Source organism: Nannospalax galili, unplaced genomic scaffold (genome assembly GCF_000622305.1).
Source record: "Nannospalax galili isolate Female #2095 unplaced genomic scaffold, S.galili_v1.0 scaffold429, whole genome shotgun sequence".
Taxonomy (NCBI): domain Eukaryota; kingdom Metazoa; phylum Chordata; class Mammalia; order Rodentia; family Spalacidae; genus Nannospalax; species Nannospalax galili.
Genome location: NW_008360330.1, coordinates 1,431,119 through 1,450,561, shown reverse-complemented (window position 1 = coordinate 1,450,561; position 19,443 = coordinate 1,431,119). Strand labels below are relative to the sequence as shown.

General features: G+C 42.0%; 1 protein-coding gene across 2 annotated transcripts in view; it reads right to left on the bottom strand.

The window, feature by feature from the left end:
• The window catches only part of Tnn (tenascin N), a 77,942-nt gene that overhangs the window by 39,775 nt on the left and 18,724 nt on the right, over positions 1–19,443 (bottom strand). For both annotated transcript variants that reach the window (XM_008826104.3, XM_029560203.1), the window contains exons 5-7: positions 13,994–14,179; positions 12,737–12,826; positions 2,477–2,740 (exon numbers count right to left, since the gene is read on the bottom strand). In XM_008826104.3, coding sequence (XP_008824326.1) covers positions 2,477–2,740; positions 12,737–12,826; positions 13,994–14,179 — 540 coding nt within the window. The remainder of the gene's footprint in view (positions 1–2,476; positions 2,741–12,736; positions 12,827–13,993; positions 14,180–19,443) is intronic.

The following is a 19,443-nucleotide window of genomic DNA, read 5'->3' as shown; positions in this document are numbered from 1 at the left end:
TTTTTTTTTTTTTTTTAGTTCCTTGCTTGGGATAAATTGTATAACTTAAATTTCTGCCCCCACACATCTACAAAGAAGGAAATAGCAGTACCAACCTCATACGCCACCATAAATACCAAATGAACTGTTGCATGGTAAATGCTTATATGAGTTGTTATTAGTAATGGCATTTGAGGTACGAAATATCACTTCTTCCTTAGAGTCAAAATTGCAATCAATTTGGTACATGGCTTAAAATGATGCCTTTATTGCCCTGATTTAAGAACCATTCCTTCAAGAGTGTTCTGGGAAAGCAAATGCATTTCAGCCTGCACACCACCACTTGCCAGGCCCGCTCAGTGGAATATGACTGGCCTGGAGAAGCACAGAGTTCAGACTATAGCACTGGCATCTGTCATGGAAAGACAGAGGATATAACTCCTGGGACACTGACCTGGCCTTAGCACTCCAGCTTCATCCTTTGCTATTGTACTACTTCACAGACCTACCCATCATAAGAAATTTGAGATTACCTAATGAGGCCTCTGCACATGCCACCTCCACGGCTAGCTCCCATCTGCCTTTCCAGGCTCTGTTCAGGTGTCACCGCTCCTGGCAGTCTGCTATGGTCTCTCTCCCACCCCAGCTCTGGAGGCCCTTCTTTAGGTCCCCACAGTTCCAACGATATTTGTTTCCTCTGAAACAGAACTCATTGTAGTTTATCTGTTGTACTGTCTCCCTACCCAGAGGACTGTGAACATCATATGGGCATAAACCATGTCCTTTATCTTTATTCCCTGCAGAGCCCAGCTTCATGCCTGATCAACCCTTTGGAAGCAATAACACACACCCCAATGGTTTCCCAAATCGTGGGGTTTTCACATCATTGTCTCCTGAGAGAGGTTAAGATTATTCTCTAGTACCAATCCCCACTGTCTTATTGCTGACCCACATGCTAAAAATCCCAGTGAACAGAAAGTCATGGGTACTACAAACCCAAGGTGTCAATCTATAGACTCACTGCACATCTTTATAAAGAAAGGCTTACTGGAATGTAGTTGTACCCATTTCCTTACTTATTATTCTTAGTGGGTGTTTTCACACTTCTTAGAATTGAATAAATACAACAGAAACTATTTGGTCCCCCAAAACCAAACATGTTTAAAACCTGATCCTTTAGAGACACTTTTCTGATCCAGACTTCAAACCAATTTAGATCTAACCATCTCTTTACTATCGGCAGGAGAGATGATCTCCCTAAAGCCCACCAAGATCTAGCAGGCTGTGCATCACAAAATATCCCAAGACCAAATGCCAATTAACATCCTAAGAAATGATTGCTAGTGTCATTTACATAACACTTGTCACTTTATATGAATTAACTCATACAACTCTTCCAATAATCCTGTGACAACCCTGCACCATTTTATGAATAAGAAATTGAAGAACAGAAGTGAAATAACTGGCCCAAAGCCATTTGGCTAATAAATGGCAGATCTGAGATTAAAATTCGGACAAACTTATGAAACCATATTCACAGTTATTGTACACATTTCCCTAAAAAATCTGTATTCAGTGACTGTCCAGGCACAATAAGTGAATTCTTTCCTCTGAGTTCCTGTTAACTGTTTTGGAAGCTCAGGTAGATTCCAGTTAGGCTGCTGTGAGAGGGAAGCACTAAAGGCAGGTTAACCACACAGAATGGCCAGACTACGCCGTTATGTATCAGAACAACAGCAGGCCTGAGCTGAGCAGAGCAAGTGGACAAAGTTTGGGGACGCTTTGTGTTTCTGAACATTTAAAAGCAGAATCAGTGTATTTAATGACTCTTGATTCAGGAAGCAAAACAATTTCCATGTTCTAAAAGAGAGCTCCAGGGCTGGAGAGATGGTTCAGTAGTTAAGAACACTGGTTGTTCTTGCAGAAGACCTGCTTTCGAATCCCAGCACCTACATGGCAGCTAACAACTGTCTATAACTCCAGTTCTAAGGGATCCAATGGCCTCATCTGTCCTCTGTGGGCATTGTGTAACACGGGTGCACTAACACACATGCAGGCAATACACTCATACACATAAAATAAAAATAATAAATAAAATATTTTTAAAAAAGAGAGAGCTCCAGACTCTAGGCTAAGTGCCTCTACCACCACTGCACACTGAGGTATGCATTCAAATTTACAGTCAGCCTAATGTTTTGAGTATTTATATTTTAAAAAATTAAAATTAGAATGTGTTACTCTATTCCAAGAAAGATGTATATGGAATTCCATCCTAAATAAGTATGACCTGTCTATTGAATAAAGTCTCATCTCTTCTTTGAAGTTTGAAGTTTCAAAGGAAAAAAATCATAAATATGACATTCAAAATTGCTTTTGCAAATACTCCCCCAACCCTGAAAACAAAAGAGCTGACGCCAAGTGCCAATGATCTCCTCACTGAAAAGCAACCTTCTCCTAACCCCAAAGAAACCTATCATATTCTCCATCCTTCAGTTACCTGTGAGGGCCTCAGTGTCCGCTTTCTTGCTGCCTTGGCTTCCCCTCTCAGCCCACACGAAGACTTTGTATGCCTCTCCTGGCTTCAGGCCAGTCAGGATGGTGCTGCTCTGGTCCTTGGGTACCGCCTTCTCCTTGGTTTCCCCATCAGGGGAGATATAGCGCACCATATACTTGTCTATGTCAGCCCTCACTGGGTCCCAGGAAACTGATGCTGTGTCTTCTGTCACTTGATTAGTGACCACATTGGTTGGACCATCAATTTCTTCATAAAAATACATGAGAAAGAAAAATTAGAGAAACCATTCGGCTGGTCAAGATCACAGTTACTTTAATATCCAGGTCAGTGGTCTACACATGCAAGAGGGTCTCTCCATTAACCATGACAGGTGGACAATTAGCCTCTGCTTGAACCCTAAGCTGAGAAGCAGTCCCTGATAGATAAAACAATCTACTCTATTTTCAGATTACTAGACACATTAGAGAAAACCCCTTTAGGTATAGCTAATAAACACCCTAAGAAGTAATCGTTGCTTTCACTTACTAGCACTTGCTATGATGTTTAACGCTTTCAAAATGTCTACCACAGGTAAGCAGATGGAATACCTCTAAGTCCTCTTCCAGGAGATCACTCAGCAAGTATCCAAGAGTAGTTATCGTTCCCCTTTCCAATTCTCCCAAATCAAAACAATTCTGTTGTTTCAATTTTTCTGTTCCTCCCAAATTATAGTTTCTAGGATCTGCCACTTACATCTACCTATATAATGTTCCTTTCTTTTTTCCCAGAACAATTCATTGCATATTCATTATGTAACAGCACTTAGCAGTAAAGCAGAAATCCTTGGTTATGTAAGGTTGATATTCAGAACAATTTGTCAGTCATATCCTGGACACACACATGCTTCCCAATAACATGCTGTGCCTAAGGCCATAGAAAGTCCCTCATTTTTTTCACAGTGCTTACTAACCTTTGTCAACCTTTGGGGTTTTAAACCTTTGCCAACACTAGGTACCTGCTAAGTACCACCACCAGAGATTCCCCTTCAGAAGGTCTCAGATGAGTCTATCTCTAATTTTAGCTGTTTTTGAGGAGTGTAGGGTCTTACTTTATAGCCCAGGCTGGCCTTGAACTCACAATTCATCTGCCTAAGCCTCCTGAATGTTGGGATTAGAGACAGGTACCACCACACATACCTTCCTATTTTTTAAACAAGCATGTTGGTTGTGGTGGTACATGCCTGAAATCCCAAAACTTGGGAGGCTGAAGCAGGAGGAACGTGAATTCAGGGTAAATCTAGGATACATAGTAAGTTCAACATCAGACTGGACTATGGAGCAAGGCCTTGTCTCATAAAATTACATTAGTAAACACATAAACAAGTTCTCAAGTGACTCTGATGCACATTAAAGACTGAGGGCTTCCATGTTAAGCTCCATTATCCCCATTCGTTTGAATGTATAATAATGTTCTGACCCAACATTTATCCTTGTTAGAATTATCTTGTAAGTTCCATTTTTTATTTTATTTTTAAAAATATTTTATCATTTTTATTTTATGTGTATGAGTGTATTGTCTGCATGTATGTGAGTGCACCTGTGTCGTGCAATGCTGTAGAGGTCAGAATAGGGCATCAGAGTCCCCTGGAACTGGAGTTAAGGATGGTTCATAGCCACCATGTGGGTGCTGGGAATCAAACCCAGGTTCTCTGCAAGAGCAGTCAGTGCTCCCAACCACTGAGCCATCTCTCCAGCCCCTGTAAGTTACATTAAAAAAAAAAATTTTATTTATTATTTTTATTTTATGTGTATGAGTGTATTGCCTGCATGTAGGTAAGTGCACCCTTGTCGTGCAATGCCCGTGGAGGACAGGAGAGGCCATCGGATTCTGGGACTGGAGTTACGGACAGTTGTTAGCTGCCACGTGGATGCTGGGATTCGAACCTGGGTCTTCTGCAAGAACAATCAGTGTTCTTAACCACTGAGCCATCTCTCCAGCCCCAGTAAGTGCCATTTTTAAATCTAGTCTTTAGCCCAATTTGCCCACTTTTCTGTCTAGCTTCTTGTCACTGGAGAACTTTATAAGTAAACCATCTGTGAACATCCATCAAGGCCACTGATTAAGATGCTAAACAGAACCAAACTGAGACATGCCACCAGAATGCCCTCTGCATATAGACCTACATCCTTTTAAGTAAATAGCCACAGAACTGCTTTTTAGTACCTAGACAGTTTTCCTTTTCCCCCCATGCTACTCTTGGTTTCTTAGCCAAAGATTCTTGAGAGAGGAGTCACAACCTCACATAGTCTCATTTTTCAACCTCATTTTGCAACCATGGTGCACCTTTATCAAACACAAGGGTAATGTTTTATTTGCATGGAAAGATGAGATGTGTTCTGTTACCAGAGGCAGTTCATATTTCATTTAGTAAATTAACTGCCATTTGCGGAGCACACACCAAGAGTCATGTGCTTTTTAGTTATCAAATCTCATAGTAAAAATACAAGGCATTTACCAAATGTCCCACTAGTTTGGAAAACTAATAAAGGTCACCCCTTTTAGAGAAGCAACTATATGCCAGACTCAGACAGGTTAGATAACTTGTTATGATCACTCAGGTAGTAAATATTAGTCTCTGGCCCACTCCACAAACAACCTTTGAATGTCTACTTGGAGCCAAGGATTCATCAGTGTTATGGGCTGAACTTGTCTTGTCCTCCTTTTCTAATGAAACATATTAAAATGCTTTGCCTTGTACCTCAGAATGGGACCTTATTTAAAAACTATCTTTCCAGCAATAATAAAGTTAAATTGAATTCATTTGGGTAGATCCCAATATGACATCCCATCAATCAATATGGAATCACTACTAATAGTAAATTGTAAGTAAAATAAAATGTTCTCTGAAAAGTTACTATAATCTGAAATCACATAGCAGTACTAAATTAGAAACTGGGAGATTACTAAATAGAGAAAAGGGTCTTGGGCTGTTGGAGCGCTGGACATATCTTACTAGAAAAGGGTATCCCATGGAATGAAAGAGGGGCAATCAGTATGCAGAAAACTACAGAGCCCAAATCAGAACCCCAGGAAGCTTGAGAACGTTCTATGGAGATACCCAAAACAAAGTACACACACAATAGGGAGGACTTCCTCCCTGCCCTCTTATCCCTTTCTGTATAAGAAATTATACTGGGGCTGGAGAGATGGCTCAGAGGTTAAGAACACTGGTTGTTCTTGCAGAAGACCTGGGTTCAAATCCCAGCACATGGCAGCTAACAACTGTCCGTAACTCCAGCCCCAGGGGATCTGACAGGCTCTTCTGACCTCCATAGGCATTGTACAACATGGGTGCACTTACCTACATGCAGGTTATAGACACATACACATAAAATTAATAAATAAATTTTTTTTAAAAAAGAAAAAAATGATACTGTGCTTGATAAGAAGGGACAGTGAGAGTCTAACGAGGCAATGTATCTGTCTCAGGAAATCAGTGATGAAACAAGAATGGAAAACTAAGGAAGCAAGAGAGGAGTGCAGGACCCTAACAGTACTGCTCCTGAGGTTCCGAGCCCTCACCCTCTTCAGAGTGACCCACATCTCTAGAATCCAGGATTCTAGCAGTGCCTCTCACCTCTTCACCCTGTCCCAGATCGGTGGTGCTTGGTCCCTAGCTCAAGGGCACATAGCATAGGCCAGTGATTTGGTAAGGTCAAAGGTACCTATGTATGCTGAGAGATCCATCACATTCAGCCTTGAGGATCCTTTTCCTGAGCAGTACCAGAGTACTAAAGAGATGGAGTCATTACCAAGGAAAACACTAAACAAATCCTCAACATCAATTGCCCTTGACTTAAAAATCACCAGCTTGGTAGATCACATAGTCCAGCTAAGTTAACATTGTAGTTCTCCACTAGCTTTGCTACAGAAAACACATCTAATATGTGGGTTACAATGGTAATAGTTGCCTAGGCTGCTTTTCAAAGACTTGAAGATGACTTTTGCTAAGGACACTGGCTTTCTGCTTCTAACTGCCTAAGTCTGATGGGTGACAAGAGTGGGCAGAAAGGCTTGCTGTCTGTCTTAGCGTTTCGTCTGTCCTCTTCGATGCTTTAACCTTTGGGTCAGATTCTACTCTGCTCTGCATGTAGACATGTTGATTATTTAAGAAGTGTTTTATCTAAAATTGTAATATATAATTTGGATATATAATAATATAATTATATATAATTTGGGTTATGTAATAATATAATTTGAGACAGGATTAACTTGATTTAGACTCACTAAGTCTTTCTTGTCCTCTTCAAAGTCAAAGAAGCCTAGTGGATGCCACAATGGAAATAGCAGACCATAAAAAGAGGTGGTACCTGAGTTTCTGGAAGATTCCCAGAAAAGACACAAGCATTCCTCCTTTTTATTAGTGTATCTCTCCTCTTTATTATTCTTGTCCTACTTAATGCCTCAACTCTTAAAAGGTGAGATGGGATTTGCAAGTGAAAGCTCCCACTTCTTCCTTTTTGAGTCACTGAATAAAGCCTTTCTTTCTCTGTAATACTCATCTTTCCAACATGGTTTTTTCTGTGGAATGAGCTTCCAGACCTGAGTTAGGAAGCCAGGAAAAGATATATTGGTTATGAAGACTAGAAAGGAAAAATAGAATCATATAATCCAAGGTTTTTGGAGATCCAGAAGTTTAACCTATAGAAGTCCAATAGAGATAGAGCCAGCCTAGAATTCGGGGCTTTCTGCCTCCTTCCACCCCTCCCCACCTCTCTCAATTCCTTAACAATTTAAACCAGAGGAAGGCTCCACCCTGACCAATCTGAGGATAGAACAAGAATAGCAATCAGATGCTGAGATTTGGGAATGAGAGACTTCATGGATGGACCCCCCACAAAATGCCACATTGCTAGAAACCAGCACTGCAAGACCAAAACCTCCCTGCCTGCCAAGAGGGGATGTGGGGATCATTAAACAGTTTTTCCATGCAACAAAATCTTCCAGTAGCTGCAGCAGTGGGCCAAGTCATAGATGAGTTACAGCTGTGGCCTCATCTATATGACCTGTTCCCTCCAACCTGGCCCCAACTCCCTCCTCCAGCTACAACTTCCTACTCGCTGGACACTGGTCATCCTGGTAACCTCTGTCAGACCTGACCCTTTCTTGGTATTAGATTGATAAAAGAAAGGCTGAAGAGTGGGGGTATGATGTTAAAGGAAGTGAATCAGCTAACAACTGTGGGTGAAGCTAACAACTCTTTCACATTCTTTTAATGTTATATAGAAATCTTAACTTAAATCTGATCACTGCCTAGTGTTACAGTAAGTAGCAAGAAAGGCTCCTTGAGGGCCTGGGTGGAAACCCAACAGATCAGATTTGCCTTATTAATCACCTGGCCACAGGACCACCCTTAGCAAAGCTGGTTCACCTTAAGTTATGCTAAAGAGATAAATGGAATTCCTAGTGTGATATTGTTTTCAGCCCCGAATCCACCCCCACCAGGCAGTTGCTTATGGGTGGAAGCAAACATGTAGTTCCCCAAGCCTTTGCTTTTCTGAGAAGGTTCCCTCTCCTTTTCTTCTATCTCCTTTCTAAGCACGCTTTCCCTAATACTTTCGGCTGCCCCAGCATTTGGGGTTTCTTTACTCTTTCTCTGAAGCTTACCCCCCCCACCACGTGACTGCTAGTTTGCCACGTGTCCAACTTCCATGCCAGCTTTAAATGGGTTTTTCTCTTTCTCTCCTCCATTCTCCTGCTGCCAGCTGCTGAGATTTACAGCTTGCCTACCCTGGAGGTTTTGTGTTTTGTTTTTTTTTTAAACTCTAATAAAACTGTCTAAAGCTTCCATTTGAGTCCATTCTTAAATTCTTTTTTTAATAAGATTAAGAATCCTAAGGGGATTTCATTTTCCCCTGTATCATCTAGTGATCATGGAAGGATCCCCAAATTCCAGAAACACCAGGGCCTCCCATGCCCTGTCTACTAATTGGCTTTCAGAACTGTTAATACCAACTAATCCAGAAACAACAGATACTGCTCCTTATGGATGGCCTTCTTATCCCAAAGCATTCTCCACTTTGCATAATCCTGAAGCAGGCTAGAAAGACAGAAAAAATTAAAGGGATGTGGGAAGAGAAAGGAGCTCCTCACCATCCACCCCTATTGTGAAGATTGCCTGCGATATTCCTCTTCCTGAGAGATACATCAAACAAGAGTTTTAAAACAGCTAATGAGCCATGTTTAAGGTCAAATGTTCATGGGCTTTGAGTCTAACTTCAGCAGGATTCTTTATTCATTTATAAATCTGTGCTTTTCTGAAAAAAATCTGAAAAAAAACTGTGAACCAAGTTTACAGTCAAAGCACATGTCTCGACCTCCTTTTGACCTAGATACAAGAAAAATTTCTTTGACTTTTTGACCCGTTTTTCTTATCAGCACTTTTCAAAAATCTTAAACCTGTAGAATGCACTCTTAAGCCACTTTATAATCTGTAGGAAACAAAAGGCCATGAAGACAAGATGGCTAAAGCTAGATATCCAGAGGGCTATAAGTCAGCCCAAAATGGCTGACATCAGATGTCCAGGGACTCCCAAAGTAAACAGTGAGTCAATCTGTTACCTAACTACTTTTTGCAGAATGCCACGTTTGTGTCATTCTGTATAAAAGAGGCCTGAGCCTTTGACTTTGCCAGCCTCCAGTGTGTGTCTATCTACAGACCTGTGTGCATAGCTCTGTGCAGCCTGTGAGCCAGCCCATGTGTCTGCCTAACAGCCTATGTGCTGGTGAATAAAATATGTCTTATCTGCCTATGTTTCTTCTCAATCTCCTCAACCTCCTGGCCTCCAGTGACCCTATTACTTTCCTGGCTTTGGCACTTGGACCTCACATAATCTTATTTATAAACAACAAAAACAAAACAATTCTTGAGATAAAAATAGTTATACCAAAATGCTTTTATCTAATATTTTAAATTTAAATATAGATCATACCCTTGAACCAATCTAACTTCAAAATCCTTTGTAGTTATTGTCAAATCATTGTTAGTCTCTGTGTCTTGAGAGACCTATACCTGTCTCTTATACTATCCTTTCCTTAATAAACCCTCTGCTTCATACAGCCTTATCCTCAAATTCTTTTCTGCAGTCTATGTCAAGATCCTGGCAACACCTGAGGAAAGGTCCCTGGGAGAGCTCCCCAGGCTGCAGACCTGACAACATTCAGCTACAACTACTGCTGCCAATGATAATCCAATCCCTCTTACCTATTGTCAGTGTAGATTCAGTGTAAGTACATAAGCTTTCCTTCCCAGAATTTTACAAATATATTCTTGGCTCCATGTCCCACCCACAGGTTTCCAGCTGCAGCTTAGCCTTACTGTTTGTAGTTACAGGAACTTGTCCAAGGACCTGCTCAGTTTTGTTTTGGTTTTATTTTGTTTTCTGTCTAACAGCTGTAACAGCTCAATAAACTCTTTTATTTAGAAATCCTTCAGTTTTAAGAATTTTGATTTAACAAGTTCCAGTGGCTGACTTGTTAAATGGAAAATAACTGAACTACATCCTTCTCTCCCTACATGGCCATATGCTATTATTCTTAAATTCCTCTGTCTTTTCCTATATTGTGAGATGTAAAATGTTGGGAGAAAACAGATTTTTTTTTCTCCTAAATTTACTAATCGATTCAATCAGGTCTGAGATTATTTCTGACCTTAGAAATTATAGTATCTTTTTCTTTTTTCTTTTAGTAGAGCACACCACAAAGATTTATTTGCAATCTAATTAAATATCTCATCCTGAGTTTAGGATATAATTGACAATAAAAACACTTCTCGGATGCTAATAGTCTAGTTGGGATAATATACTTGAAAGGTTAACTACCAATTCAAGGCCACATGCAATTAATCGTTCTAAGAACTCAGAGGCAGTGATGGGTGACATTTAATGTGATTATAAAAGGCTTCAGTCAAGAAGTAGAAGTTTTATGACAAGGATTATCAGGTTTGTTAGGCCAGTGAGGATTGACTCCTCCTTCATGCTTTGGACCGCAGCTCTAGTTTCCTTGTAACATTAGAAAAGTTTCACAGTTGCTGCTCCTCAGGATTTAAAATTCAATATGAAAAGAAGGAAGCGCCAGGACTTCCTTAAGCACATTAGGGAAAGCAGCTTCCTTCTGGTCAAAAGAATAAAATCTGAGTTCTACTGCTGGTCCTGGGTGGAGGCATGGCATTCTGATCTGCTGTAGTGATGATAACATTACAAACTATTGTCTTCTCCCTTAAGAGTTAATCCAGCTGGGCCTGTAAATCACCTGAACAAGAGACTGCCCCACAGGAAGGCTGATTCACCTGAAGACATGCTAAAGGCATGAGAGGAATAATTATGCCCTTAATGAGAAAGGGTTCTTACCCTTCATGGAAGCTCCTCCTCCCAGGAAGTTGCCTATGGAGCCTCTGTCATGCAAGCACTGCTAAGCTTGTCTGCTGAGTTCTAACTCAAAAAGCACAACTTTTCCTTTTCATTGTTTTTAATCTCCTTTTGAATACCAGCCAAAAGCCTAAGCATGCTTTCCCTGACACTCTGGGCTTTCTCACTCTCAGGAGCATCCCTACCCTTCTACCATGCAGTTAGTTAGTTGCCAACCTCTATTGCTGAACGTGCCAGCTTTCTTGGACCCGAACTCAAAAAGGCTTTCTCTTTTCCTCTTCTCCATTTCCCTCCTCCCTAGAGCTGCTGAGATTTACAGCTTGCCTTCCTTGTTGTTTTTCTTGCAAGCTCTAATAAAATAGTCCTCGATCTTCCTTCTGAGTCCATTTTAAATTCTGATCCCTCAGCCTTTGGATCTAACACTATTTCCAGTAGATAGTTTCAGAATCGAATTGACTTCTAGGACACCTAGTCAGTGTCTGATGGAGAACTGCTTAGAATACAGGGAATAAGCCACACACACATTTTAATGACCAGAAATGAAGTGTTGTATGTTGTGTTGATTACATAAGAGAAGAAAACATATTCATCTCTTACAGAAGGGTCAAAATGGGAAGCACTTTGCCTCTGTGACTAAGGTTAAAGGCTTAGAGCTACATCTCCGGCATTCAAATACCACCTCTGTCATTTCCTGGCTGGGTAATTCTGAACTTCATATGACATAGAAATAATTGTAGTAACTCCTCCATAGACTCACTATAAGAACTAAATGATATAATTCATGAAAAGTGCTCAGGAGTTTGATGCCTAGCACATAGCAAACACTCATCAATCTGTAACCTCTCAATCGAGCTTCAGATAAAGCTTCTGGACGCAGGAGATGTACTTGCCATTTTCTAACTCACTAAAATATTTCATTAACCCATTATTCAACCCATTACTTAGTCCATCTTGTCTAGTTTATAAATTAAATTACACCTTGTCCTTTATAACTACCTGGCTCTAACTCTTTAATAGTTCAAGGACCTGTCGAAGAGCTGGAATAGTGAATTCGTCTCAGCATCTCACCCTGTTACTATAGCCCAACTGCCACTTCTAAGACTGAACTGGAAAGAACTAAACCACTTTTAAAGAAAAACTCAAAGTTTCAAGATCTCTTCTTTGCAGTCTCTAACCATCAACCTCTACCAGTTCCATTAGGTTCTGTGTTACAGGATCCCAACCTGTTCAGGCAAGAACAGAGTTATCATAGAAAACTCACAACTCAATATGTATTTAAGCCTGCAATGTTTTCAAATTCTCTTCTGGATAATAAATGATAAATTATTAATTTGTAACATTTTATTAAAAATACTCTCAATGCTCAGATGCTAACTATATCATGACTTCCATGTGAAGGTCTTTAATATCATTTGACATTTTAAAGCAGACTGTTTGATTGTGGATATTAGGAAAAAATAGAAATACAGCAAGAAAAATAGTATAGATCATCTGTCCTTATGTAATGCAGAGCTATACACATAGGCCTAAGGTAATAAATGCTTTAAAACAGTAATCCAGTGACTGAAACCACTGAAGTAAGTACAAAGTGTCAGATAGTCTCTTTCCTTGAGTCCATGATCCTGGGGAAGATTATTCTATGGCAAAGAATTTAAATAAGATTTTCCTATGGCAAAATTTAAATACTAAAAACTTGTTTCTCCTCTTCTGCGCCCCCCCCCCAGTATAGCTGTCCATCCATAAAGGGGTAGAATCTTTACATGCAAATCCCAGAACTGTTACCCAGAGAGGAGTCAGACAAAAAAATATATGAGAATGTGAAGATGATTGTTCATACCCGTCCTGCCATTCAGGAGAATCGGCTTCCCTTCCAAGTCACCTCTTATGGGGACAACTGTGATTTTATATTCCGTTCCAGGCTTCAGACCTAGAAATAAACAACCAGGATGGGTGTGAGAACATGCTCCAGACTCCCACTCCCACATTGCTTTTCCCTGGATTTCTCTTATGAAGGGAATATTTAGGTTTAAGCCCCAAACCTAACAGTAGAAGCACATCAAGAGCCCTGGGATCATTGGGCTATGAAGCATTACCCAAGGCCTACTAGTCAGGAGGAGGGATAGACCAGATGGCATGAAGTCCTTGGAGCTCCTGTTCTTTGGTAGGCCATCTAGTATTTATTTCCAATTTTATTTATAGTTCCAAATGTTCTCCAGCTCCTAACAACCAGATCCCCTCAAAATCTGTCTTATTGTAATAATTAGAAGAAAAAAGAAAAAGGGAAAAATCTAAGCTAAGTTATTTCTCTGTGGAAACAACTTGAATGTTCCTCATGACAAATATTCAGATTCCAACAGCAAATGAAAACAAACAGCAGCATTTATAAGGGTCACATGCTCATTCTCCACTCCATGAATATTGACAGCCCCCAAGATATTCTCTCAAAAAGGAACTGAGGAAGTGGGTACTCATGAGAATGAGGCCCCAGGGCACTGACCATGAAGCCAACAAGCTTCAGGAGCCCTCACTTAGATGGGTTTCTTCCCTGGACCTGTGTCTATACTGTATTACTTTTCTTTTAAAAAGGGCCTTCAAAATTGTATAAACTTCAAGCATTACAAAACTCAAGTCTATCCTTACATACCCATTTCCTTAGTTTCAGGTCTTAGAAGCATTAATTCAGTCATTTAAGAAGAGATCCACACCCCATGCCTAACACAAGCCTTCTAGGGATGGCACTCAGCAAAACAATCTCTCTCTCTCTCTCTCTCTCTCTCTCACACACACACACACCACATTCCTCCGATAGAAAGAAATATCTGTATATCATCAAATACATCCTAAGACATACACAGGACTTTCAAAAGTATGCAGACTTGGAAGGGACACTTCAGAAGTGTATTGTTCATGAGGTGCCCTGGGATTCTAGCCCTGAAATGCTGGAGTAGAGACTACAGGTCCCCAGAGCAGGCTTGTGCCTGACTGTTCCAAAGGTCAGGATTAAGGTGTGGTCCCTAAGACCCAGGACAACTGTGTACAGTCTCCACCACAGCATCCACAGCAATCATCTGGCATCCCCAGAGCTGGCTCTTACCAGTGATGTCATATCGACTCTTGGGATCACGGCTCTTAGGCACAGTGACTTCTTTCACCTCCTGCCCTGTTAAGGGGCCATACCGCAGCTTGTAATAGTCCACCTCAGTCAGCGGGTTCTCCCATTCCACATCAAGGGAAGTCTCAGTTTCTTCGTTTACCCAGGCAGTGCCCACCACAGCAAGATCTAGGGCACCAATCAGAGAAGGCAAGAGAAAGTAGTTAAGTGCAGAGGTCACAAAGGTCTGAAACAGGCTATGGGCTAAGTCATCTTCTTTTCTTGACACACTGAGAGCTGGCTTCAGCCCCTGAACATGATCTTTAACAGGGATCTTACCAAGGTAACAGCTAGCTGTTGGTGTTCAGATTCTCCATGGAGGACAGACTTTTCCTAGAAAGACTCAGCTCCTCCTCCCACTAGGCACCAGAAGCCTGCAATACAGACTCTGGCCAAGACACAGCTGCTCTACAATGCCCAACCCAAGGCTCAGCCTGTTCTGTACTAACATTCACCCTCTGGCTACAGAGTCCCAGTCCTTGGTAACTGCTTCAGGAAGAGGTACATATGAAATGGGCAATACATTTCAAATTTTCAGTGGGATAGCATTTCTAACATAACCAGCTCCTTTCTGGAACTCGCAAATTACAGCCCTCAGGGCTCCAATTCTCTATAGATTAACTCAAGGCAGAACTATAAAGCCGGTATTTTAAACTTGGTCCTTCTCTGTATCTTTCCTACACCTTCTACCAAATGTGAGAACTTTACCAGGATCCCAGTGTACTCGTGCTGCTCCATCTTCCTGTCTTATGAATATGGGTCATTATATACTTTGTTCACAGTAAAGTACCTAGGGTTAAACATTTGCCCCATCATTTGGGGAGAAAAATCATGAAAATATGCCTGATAGAAAGGAATAGCTCTAAGGAAAGACTCTGGGGAGAAGACAACTGGGGGCTATGGGAAACACTTTGAACTGCAGCAGTTGTTTATCAGGCTGATGAAGCCTGATCCTAAAGTTTGAGACAGGGAAGACAAGTCCAAGACTCTCAGCCTGTCTCCCTCCAAGGTCACATCACCTCCACCTCAGAGGTACATCCCCTCGGTCCTAGGTGACCACTTGTTAAGACCGTGTGACAGGGAACTTAATGCATCAGGCAGGATAGAAACTCAGTGAACTCAAGGTCCTTTGGCTGGCAGTTCTCTGATTCTCTCTGCTATAGATAAGGAGCCTCCCAAAGTCTTTTCTCTCTCGCCTGCAGTTTCTACCTACCAACTCCCAAGTTCTGCTGTAAGACTTCTTTGAAAAAAGGGAATCCCTAAGGAGCGGTCAACAGGAAAGTAATGAAGGTGTTTCAAGGATTGGAGAAGAGTTCCTTCAGAGATTTGGGGAGGATTTACAAATAAAAAGGAAAGATTTAATGAGGATGTTCAAGATCTGAGTAGGTGCTGCTTAGTCTAAGGCTCCTCTGAGGAAGGAAAAAGACCAAAAAGGATTTGAATTTGAATAGGATTAAACAGAAAAACAAACCTCACACTAGCAAGAATCTACAAATCCCAAGAAGGGAGCAAGTCACCAAGAAGGGTTGCTATTGCTCTCAGAACAGATGTCCCTGCCTTTCCCTGGGAGTCTGGACACTATCCTGCCTGTAGCAGATGCAGTCACTGACAAAAGCAGCCTCTGCTAGCCAGGAGTTGGCCTGGCTAGGCTTGGTGTTCTTCCTTGCTCATAAACCGTTTCACAGAACAGTAGCATCAGCCAAGGCCATTCTTCAAACATGCACAATCAAGACAAAAACAAATCACTTCTGTGATCATGTCTGAACAGAGAGAAAAACAGGACTATTGTCCACATGAATGACTAAATATCCCCTCTCCTGACTAATAGGCATGATACCTACTTCTTTCTAATCACAGCTTTAGCCTCCCCCTAGTCAGCCTTCTGTCTAGAAGAGATTCATTAGGCTGCCCAACTACACTTACCCCCACTTCTCGACAGCATCTGATCCAAAGCAAACCTCTGCATCCCTAGATTATCTAACCCAAGCCCATATTCTAGAACCAGTCCTTTCTTTCATTCTAAGACACCTTCAGGGTTCCCCACGGTGTGCATTCCCCTAGGATAAAATCATCAACAAAATCCAATTATTAACTACAGAGGAAGAGGGCACTGACAAAGGTGATCACAGGTCTGCCTGGAAAGCTGCCATAGTTCTCAAGGCTGACCTGCACTAGCCTACCTATTCCTACCACTCAAACAGGGTAGACAGCCTGTTGTTTCTGCAATAACAACTGTATGCCAATGTCCCACCTATCTGGATTTTTCCCCAGGGGTTCAGGGAAAGATGAAGGCAGTACATTTTTATCAGAACCTAGAACAGCACCTGGCACATGGTAGGTGCTCAGTGAAAATGCATTGAGTGAAGGAATGAATCAGAGTCACTCAAAGGAAGTTTCTCAAAACTTTTGAAGATCAAAGCTGTGGCTGTCCTCCAGAACTTGACAGTAAGACCCTATTGCTGAAGACATTATAAGTGTCATAGGACAAACAGGGAGAAATAAAGATAGTGCTGACCTCAGAGTCTCATCTCTACTGCCTAGCTTTCATAGTGCTGGAGGGTGCTATGCATGCTACCAGAAGAGCAAAGTAATCATCAGTCTTACCCAGCTGCAAGCTTTAACAATTGGTTTAGCAAAATATGCCCACTGGTACAACAGTGGCATGAATGTTATGGGAGCAATCAACCACTTTCTGATTGGATTTAAGGCCCATTTTACAAGATGGAGACCATACCTGGCACTGATATTAGGCCTAGGAACCTACGGCTAGACAGGTCACAGGCAATAGAGGAGAACCTACTACTATTATTCTGGCAAATAGACATGTTGGGTAGATGTATCTTCTGAGGAAGGTAGAAGTGAACTCCCAGAGACTCTGAGGGGGCGTGTCTAGAGACCAATGCTGAGAGATGCTGAGAAATGCTGAGCACACTGGGAAAAAGGGGAGGGGTAGTTGCCATTTTTGTTTGTTTGGGTTTTTTTTTTCTTTTTTGGTCTTTTTGAGACAGGGTCTCCCTATAGCCCCAGCTGTCCTGGAACTCATTATGTAGACCAGGCTGGCCTTGAACTCACAGAGATCCACCTGCCTCTGCCTCCCAAGTGCTTGGATTAAAGGCATGCACCACCACGCCTGGTGTAGTTGCCAGTTCTAAACATAGCAGGCAAACCATGGGGGAGAAGGCGCACAGACTGAGTGGCATTTGTGGCATGGATCTCAAAGCTTAGCCAAAATGTAGAAGATGGGCCATGGGAGTTCATGCCTTTGTAAGTCACCCTTTCCTGGAAGTCATAAACCATGCTAAAACCCAAATAGAATGTATCACGTCAGTTTTGTCAATCCACGTTAGGACCTTGAGACCCTGAAATACCAGAGAGTGGATCTGTGTCTCTCAGGAGGCAGGGGAAAACTTTGTGCAATAGGCATAATATTAAACCGATTCCTGGTGACTTGCTATATCCATAGATTAGTACATCTTTCAACTCTCACCAGTGAAGCTTCTTCTTGCAGCAGATGGCAATTAACACACAGACCCACAATTGGTCAACATGCAGGGCATATGATATTGCAAAGTGCTCAACCCTAAATGGGACACGTATATCACACCCTCTCCTCCCAAGGCTCAGAGATCATTGTGGAAGAGGGAGCAGGAAGATTATAAAAGCCAAGGTTTCATACATTCATTGTGGATGAATATGTGGAAATTGTGTGTTCCAGGGACAATAGGGCAGTTACACATATGAACCCATAGTACTTTTGGCAGCATGTACAAGACCTATGCAAGTGTCGGGAGCTGGAGAAACAACATTCATTACCAAAAAATATAATATGGCTCTACAAACAGTTGACTTAAGCAGGACATTCTGCCTGCACTAGTAACTTTGAGAAAGAATTTATGGCAAGGTTATCTTTCTCTTCCCCTTGCAAACAGTTCTCGGAAAAGATAAGTCATGCAGTAATCTCTTGGAACACCTGGTGGTCAGTCACGTTGCTCAGTCCCCCACCCCATACCCATAAAAATGCTGTAACCTCTTGACCAACTTCTTCAACCCCTTCTAAATACAAACTGTATATAAGGAAAGCTTGCAATACAATAAAGCGACCCTTGACAAGTGGACTTGCTTGGGCTCCGTCTCCTCTTTCACGCCCGTTTTTCCTTTCAGGGAGTGGTCCCCCTCGAGCTTTACCTGTACAGGGTCCCTGCAGGCGGGGGCAAGTGGCGCCTAAACATGGGGCTCGAGGTACAGACCCTCGCCAGACAGAGACGGTTGAAGACAGACCCGGGTACACGTTTGAGGACGGCCTCCGACCAAGGGAAAGGAACTGCACCGGATCGCCGTCGTTTGATCTGCACTCTCACCGCTCATGAGGAGCTGCTGATCTGAGGTAAGTAAGTGGCCTCTGTCTCAAAAAGTGGGCCAGCAACTGTCTAAGGAGGCTATTTTTATTAGGGACTTGAAGGCCTCCCTCAGAGAAAGAGGAGTCCGAGTTAAGAAAAAAGATCTTGTAAATTTTTTCGTGTTTGTGAGTGACCAGTGTCCTTGGTTTGTTATAGATGGTCCTGAAATCAACCCTAAAAAATGGGACCAAGTGGGACAGTATTTAAATGAACTATTAAAGGATAAGGGCTCTGAGGCAGTTCCCATTCAGACTTTCAGCTATTGGACATTAGTCCGAGATCTTCTCAAAGACTCTCCTGAAAACAAAAGTAAAATTATTTCCCTAGCTGAGGATTTCATTAAGCCCCTTTCTCGGTCTGCCTCTGTGTCATCCATTAATAAGACAAACCTTCAAAAGGTAACTCAGGGTGTCGCTCATCAGGAGCAGACCTCGCCTTACCCATCAGTCATGATCGATATGCCTCCCTCGAAGCCAACCGCTACAGGCGGGCCAACCCAACTTTATCCAACATTGCCCAAGGTAGAGAAAAAAGAAAAACCTTTTTCCAACTTAACTTTCCCAGTTTTTCAGAAACAAGATTCCCCTCCTGATAGATTAACCCCCTCTGAGGAGAGCGACTTAGAAGAAGAGGCTGCCCAATATCATAATCCTGACTGGCCCCCTCTTGTTGCTTCTGCACCTCCCCTACCTCCATACCCACCGACCTTCTGTGCACCCGTTCTTCCCATAACCACTGCCCATACAGATATCCTTCTAAAAGCTAAAAATGACCTAAGTAAACAAGTTATAGCTTTAAGAGATGTTCTTTCTTTGCAAAAAGAGTTTGCAGAGCTCAACTCAGAGCTCTCTTCCCTACAAAAGGCTGTTACTAAAACTGTTTTTGCGGCTCCTTTGCCACAAGCTGCAGGAAAGACTAAGTTCAAGTCTGCCAAAACTAGGGCCCTTGCCTTCCCTGTAATCACTAGGCAGGTGGCCAGAGAAGGCCTCTCCTCTG